The sequence below is a fragment of the Vicugna pacos genome, chromosome 13 (assembly GCF_048564905.1).
Source record: "Vicugna pacos chromosome 13, VicPac4, whole genome shotgun sequence".
Classification (NCBI taxonomy): Eukaryota; Metazoa; Chordata; class Mammalia; order Artiodactyla; family Camelidae; genus Vicugna; species Vicugna pacos.
In genome coordinates, this window is record NC_132999.1 from 36,577,849 (window position 1) to 36,584,863 (window position 7,015).

At 51.1% G+C, this 7,015-nt stretch overlaps 1 protein-coding gene across 1 annotated transcript; it reads left to right on the forward strand.

Moving 5' to 3' along the window:
* Positions 1 to 304: 304 nt before the first annotated feature.
* On the forward strand, positions 305 to 6,654 carry LOC102531830 (L-amino-acid oxidase-like). Its single transcript, XM_031683618.2, has 7 exons — positions 305 to 311; positions 1,979 to 2,193; positions 2,649 to 2,761; positions 4,127 to 4,328; positions 4,850 to 4,918; positions 5,134 to 5,267; positions 5,829 to 6,654. The coding sequence occupies exons 1-7, from the start codon at positions 305 to 307 to the stop codon at positions 6,652 to 6,654; spliced, it is 1,566 nt and encodes a 521-aa protein (XP_031539478.2).
* The last annotated feature ends 361 nt before the right edge of the window (positions 6,655 to 7,015 follow it).

Consider the following 7,015-nt stretch of genomic DNA (forward strand, 5'->3'; position numbering starts at 1 on the left):
ACCCCTCCTCCCCGTTGGCTAGGGTCTGAGCTGGGAGAAGGGGCTTTCCCTAGGAAGGGAGCTGGGCCAGGAGGAAGGTGGAGATGTAGAAGATGGGGCTGGGGATGGGACTGAATTGCCACGGCACTACTGTCTCACCTGCCCGCCCAGCCCTTGAGGGCAGGGCTTCCCTGCTTGGCCCAGTCCAATAGGACCCTGGGCCAGCCTAGTGGGGTGAGGCCAGTTACTACTGGGTGGAGCTGGCTCCTCATAAAGAGAGGGAGAGTTGTCCCCAGCCCAGCATAACCGTAAGGCCGTGGTCAAGATGAGAGGTAAGTGGGGTTCCTCCCCTGGGTCTGAGAGAGAGGCACCTGAGGAAGGAGGTGTTGGACCCTGAAGCAGGGAGAGGAGCTAGACTGGGGAGTGGGGATGGGCCGGGGGTATTGAGATGGGCCCAAGGGAGAGTCTGGGCAGAGCGTCATGCCAGGGGAGGGATGGCGGGGACTGAGACGGGACGGGAGTTAGGTCAGGGGCCATAAACAGGTCAAGGTGTTGAAAGTGAGTCAGGAGAATGGATACAGGTCTGGGGAATGAGTCTGCGGCTTGGGCCATGCAAGGCGAAGGACGTGGGGACTGAGACGAGAAAGGTGGTAGCTCAGGGAGGTGGGAACACTTGTCAGGGGTGGAGAATGGGCTCGGGAGGTTGAGGTGGGCCTGGTGGGGGCTGCAGGGAGGCTCGGGCCTTTCTCCCATGAGGCATAGTTACCCCCCTCCCCTTTTCTGGGGAGTGACCCCTGCAGAAGGCCCCTCTGGCACTGGGAAGGGCCTGCCCTGCGAACCAGCTGGGTCCCTGCCCCTCCTCAGTGGGTGGAAGATCTCTTTTCCTCGGAAAGCTTCAGTTGTCCTGCCTGTGCAAAGACTGGACTGAGGAGGTTCTCACCTGCTCCAAAACCCAGGGCTAGCGCAAGGGGGCTCAGTGTGTCACAGCTCCAGGCTCTTCCCCTTTAGAGCAGGTGGCACTGAGGAAACCACACAGTCTCTTGTTTCAGATGCTTAGATGAACTTCTCTGTACATCAGAGCAGTTAAATGTAGAGAAGAAAACCAAGTCACTCGGGGCTTATTGTACGTTATATATTAACTATGGTTTCTGATCTTGACTGCACACTAGAAAACCTGGAGGGTTTTGAAAATCTAATGTGAGACCGGAGAAGAACAACAGGACTGCCAGGTTCCCGCAGGGCACCAGCAGTCACGGGGAAACTGGGCGTGATTCCCCCCTCCCTTCCCCTGCAGAGAACTGTGCTATACAAATGCACGCACACACATCCTCTCACAAATGCATCCATTTCTGAGGAACACAGACACCCTGAGGCTCCCCCACCCACCCTCGTGCTCAAATACACACACAGAAGCAAACACAAGAGGACCAGCAACCACTCTTTCAAACTCAAGCAAACGCGTACGTATCATCCTCACGCCTCCAAACCCAGGCCAGCACACACCCATTTCTACAGCCCCTCTCGCTTTCCCTTACACATCCACCCAGACATCTACTCAGGTACCCACACTGTCCTTCACATAAAATCACAGATAACGCACGGTTCTACAGGGCAACCATCACAAACTCACAATCACAGCCACTGTATCACAGACAAGCTCACACACACTCACCATCAGAGGCAGGCATGTTTACACTCCAGTACGAAGTTGCACACACTCATGAGTTTCCAATCGCGTGCACACGTGTGAACTTGTAGTCCACATTTGCAATCACACAACTAATACGAGCATAGTTCACATCTACATTCAGACCCCACACAACGCAGTCACCCATGTACAGACACAATCACAAACACACGTATTCATTAACAACCATACATTCAACAGACAGTGCCTGACCTTATCACTCCCACTCATTCACACAGCCAAGCTCACACCAGATAGGGTAGGGTACAGAGCCCCAGCTTTCTGCAGCCCCCATCCCTTTCTCTGCCCCAGGGATCCTGATCTTGGGGCTCCTGTTGGCTACTCCCAGCTGCCTTGGCTACCCTGAAGACTTGATCAGGTGCTTCCAGGACCCCGAATATGAGTCTATCTGTGTCACAGCCCAGGAGGGCCTCCACACCTCCCCGCTGCCGAAGCGCGTGGCGGTGGTGGGAGCTGGCATGTCAGGGCTGACGGCGGCCAAGGCCCTGCAGGATGCGGGCCACCAGGTGAGCCGGCCTTGGAGGGGCCTCAGTCATTTGCCTCCAGTTTGCTTCATTAGGAGGAAAAAGAAATGGAATGGGGTTACAACCAATATTTACGCAACTGCGCAGAACTCATCAGGGCTCTTAGCCCTTTGTCACTGTCCCTCAAAAATCTGGGTACCCCTGAGACCAAACTGCAACTTGGGTTCTTTTGGAAATAAAAGTGGAGAAGGGCTCTGCTAACCAGAAAGGCCGAGAGGTGCTCTGAGCCCTGCAGCTGTGGGGCTCTTCTGCCTCACTCACATTACTCAGGGCCCTCCGGGAGAAGTCCACCCCTTCCCCAGTTTGGTTATCCTGCACATTCAGAGACCTACTGCTGGGAAATCCAGACTAGAGTCTGTGGCTTGTGGGGGCGGAGTAGATGATGGGAGAAGGGAGAGCGTGACCCTGGGAATGACAGCAGCCTCTCTGGACACCAGGTCACCATCCTGGAAGCCAGCGACCACGTCGGAGGTCGAGTGGTGACATTCAGGAATGAGAAGGAGGGCTGGTACCATGAACTGGGGCCCATGCGAATCCCAAAGTCCCACAGGTAAGTCTCAGGAAAGGGATGGAGCAAAAGGCAAGAAGGGAGATCAGGAGGAGGGCCCTGCTGCCACTGTGTCAGAGTCCTTTCAGATTCACTGTCTCATGCGATTCGGTCCTGCGGGTCAGTACTAACACTGGTGCCCCACTCGATAGAGGTGATCAAGGCGCAGAGCCCAGGGTCATGCAGAAAGTGGTAGATCTCAAACTACCAGCTATTATTATTATTATTATTATTATTATTATTATTATTAGATGGCATAATGTAGTATAATTGACCTGTAAAAGTAACAGCCCATATTTAAAGTACACAATTTGATGAGTTAATGGTAACTATTACCACAATTATCATTATGATATATTATATAATTATATATAATATATATAACTATAATGGTAACTATTATATATATAATTATATTATATATATTATATTATATATAATTTAATATATATTAAATTATGTAATATGATATAATAATAGTAATGGTAACTATTATCAAAATTATCATCATGATAGAGTAGTTACCATTAGCTCATCAAATTGTGTACTTTAAGTATGTGCTGTTACAGGTCAATTATATTACATCATGCTCTCAAATAATAATAATAATAGCTGCCATTTGTTGAACACTTACTATGTGCCCAGCCCTGTGCTAAGCACTCTATGTGCATTATTTCATTTGATCTTCACAACCCTATAATTTAATACTCTTATTTTTCTTATTTACAAATCAAGAAACTGGGCTCAGAGATATTAAGTGACTCATCCAAGATTCTTCTAGGAGAAAGTGACAAAGCTCCTCTTCAGAATCAAGCAGGCACCTGGCACAAAAGCATATGGTCAATCTCTAAAGCATAACTGACCCCTGGTTCTGGCGCTCCCAAGACAAAAACGATCCCTCACCCCGTGTCCCACATACTTCCAAAAATATGACTTCTTTTTTGCCTTAAGTGGAAACTGAACCCCAAGATTTCCCTCCAAACACAACCAAAAACTAAAACAAAAATTAATAGTACCATACCAAAGTAGGAGTCTTTAGATATGGCCTCAAACTTCCTTAGAAGTGGAAAATGGAATGTCAAATACTGTCTGAAAGAAAACGTCTGTCTCTGTATTTGAGTTCTATACACTGGGCCTCATTCAGCGATGGGTGAGCTCCCTACTCCCTCTCTCCCTCGGGGCAAAAACAGGAGGAAAAGCGGTAATGCCACAGCACGAGAAGGCAAAGTTAGAGATGAGGAAGCAGTTAGTCTGAGCTCCCCAGGCACTTAAAGAAACTGGTTTTCCTGGAAACGGTTTCTATAGTGAGGCCAGCAGGCATGAGGTGCCATTGAGATGGGTGCCATATGATGCCTCTATCTGCTCCAGGCTGGTCCACACCTATGTCAGGAAGCTGGGCCTGAAGCTGAACAAGTTCATCCAGTACGATGGCAACACCTGGTACCTCATCAACAGAAAACGCTACCGTGCCAGAGAGGTCAAGGCCAACCCAGAGCTCCTAGGCTACTCCACGAGCCCAAGAGAAAAGGGCAAGAACGCTATGACTCTCTTCTACCAGTCCATTGCCAAGGTGATTCCTGCCTCATCCATCCCAGGGTCGGGAGAGAACAGGGTCTGGCCAAAGGCCACCTGGCAAGTTAGTGAGTGGACCTGGGCCACCTGACTCCTGCCGGTACTCTTGTGATTGGTCTACCTTCTTTCTAACACCCCTAAGAATGTGGCCACCCCACCCCTAGTGCCCATCTCCATCTCTTCTCCCGCCCCTGTGTGGTCCAGTGGTCCATCGCTTGATTAGGCAGTGGAAAGAAAGGAAATCACTAGGTAATCCAATCCTTGGTAATGAGTCAGTCCTCCTAGACTACAGAGAATGTCTTCACCTTAAATTTTGGTCTCCAAAGGTCTTTAAATGAAGGAGAGATTTAGGGGGAAAGAGAACATTTAGGAGGTCCTGGAAGGGCCATTCCCCTCATCCTTCTATCTGCTCCCTCTTTGCCCCCATCCTCTTCAAAGGAGCATCCAGAGAACCCCGGAGTCCTGCCTCTGGCTCTATGGCTTTAATCTAAAGATGCTCCCCCTCCCTCCCCTCTGTAGCTCAAAAGAAGTTCGAAATTTTTCAACTGCAGCCATCTGATGTCCTTTTATGATTCTTACTCCACCAAGGTGAGTGAGGCAAAGTCCCAGGATAGGAGTGGAAGGGGGTCTATGCTCAGTCTAGCCCCTTGAGGTTGTCCCCTGCCTACCAGGACCCTCTCCTCCCAATGACCAAGGCTTCACCTCCCTGGAATCCAGTCCCACCCCCTTGCCTGCCCCAGGCTCCTGCTGAGGCTCCTTCCTACATACTGGGCCCTTTGTCTGGTGCTTCCACCTCCCCAAAGGCTTACCTGTTGAAGGAAGGGATGCTGAGCCAAGGAGCAATAAAGATGATCGGGGATGTGATGAATGAGGATGCTGGATACTACAAGTCCCTTCTGGAGTCCCTGCGGACTGACATGATCTTCAAAAGCAATGAGTAAGGCTGACCTGAACCAGGACTCGAATCTGCCCCCTCCTCCGACACTTAGGGCACAGAAAGAAAACTTTATTATTAAGTAGTTACTATGTGCCAGGCACTTTCCAAGGACTGTCGCATTTAATGCTATGATCACCTGGAAAGTAGCTACTGTAATTCAGCGCCATTTTACCAGTGAGAATGCTGAGGCTCAGAGAAGTCATGTAACTTACCCAGGTTCACTCAGCTCGGGCAAGGGCTGGAGCCACGATCTCAACCCAGGTCTGTAGGACTCCTCCTGGGATACAAAATTGCATGGTGGCTGAACCCATGGGCTTTGGAGCTACACTGTGTCATCATGGGAAAGTCCCTTTTCTCAGGATGTTTTCATTTTCCAAACTATAAAATCAAACAATAAGCCCTCTCTCACAGAGATTAAGTAAGGTGATGTATATGAAGTATCCAGCACAGGCTGCAGGAAGCTAGTTTTCTCCCTTCTCAGACTGGGATTGCTGCTGGCAACTCAGCAAGCTGACCTTGCACCTCCCACACTCACCCTCCCGCCTCTCTTCACCCCTGCAGCTTCTCTGAGATCACCGGTGGCTTTGACCAGCTCCCCAAAGCCCTCAGCGCCAGCTTGAAGCCTGGAACCATCCATCTGGGCTCCAAGGTGGAGATGGTAGTGAGGGATGGGCCCGAGGTCCAGATTTCCTACCGGGTGGGCAAGCCCAACTCAACACTGCACACCCTCACCGCAGACTTTGTCATCATCTCCACCTCGGCCAAGGCCACACGCCTCATCACCTTTGAGCCGCCGCTCTCCTGGGACAAGATGGACGCGCTCCGCTCAGTGCATTACACCAGTGCCACCAAGGTGGTTCTGGCCTGCAACGAGTCCTTCTGGGAGCGGGATGGCATCCGGGGCGGGGTCTCCATCACAGACCGGCCCTCACGCTACATTTACTACCCCAGCCACAGCCTTCCCAGTGGCAAGGGTGTCCTGCTGGCCTCCTACACCGTGGACGATGATTCCCTCTTCTTCATATCCATGAAGCAGGACCAGGTGGTGGACATCGTCCTGGAGGACCTGGCGGCTGTGCACCAGATCCCCAAGGAGGAGCTGAGGCGCATGTGCCCGTCCTCTGTGGTTAAGCACTGGTCTCTGGACCCCCTCATCATGGGCGCCTTCACAGAGTTCACACCCTATCAATTTGTGGACTATTCGCAGAAGCTCTTCCAGCCAGAGGGCCGCATCCACTTTGCTGGCGAGCACACTTGCCTGCCCCATGCCTGGATGGACACTGCCATCAAGTCTGGCCTCCGAGCAGCCAGGAACATCCAGGCTGCTGTGGACCAGGAGGCCACAGGGAGACAGACGACCTTTACCAACACCCAGAATCGTTTCTAACCCTGAGAGAAATCCCTTAGGGAATCTGGCAGAAAGCAGGCTGCATGTCCCCCTGGCCCACAAGCAGGAACCCAAAATACCAAAGAACCCAGGTGGTAAGTCCACAGGAAACATCACCCTCTCCCCTGCCTCTCTCCCCTGCCAGCCCTGGAGAAGGATCGGCAGAGTCGGGGTATTTGAAGGGATAAGGGGAAAAAATAAAGGATGGAGTGTGCCAGAATCAATCAGCCCTTAGCATGCACAGTAGTAACAAGAGGAAGAGAAATGTTCGACAACACCTGAATTCTGTCATCTACAACCAGAAGCCCCTAAAGAAACAGACAAACCCAAACCACAGCAATGTTAAACCAGAGATTGGCCA

Coding starts and splice junctions, on each gene's coding strand:
- LOC102531830 (XM_031683618.2), top strand. Junction 2,194..2,648: donor TGCAGGATGCGGGCCACCAG/GTGAGCCGGCCT, acceptor TCTGGACACCAG/GTCACCATCCTGGAAGCCAG. Junction 4,919..5,133: donor ATGATTCTTACTCCACCAAG/GTGAGTGAGGCA, acceptor ACCTCCCCAAAG/GCTTACCTGTTGAAGGAAGG.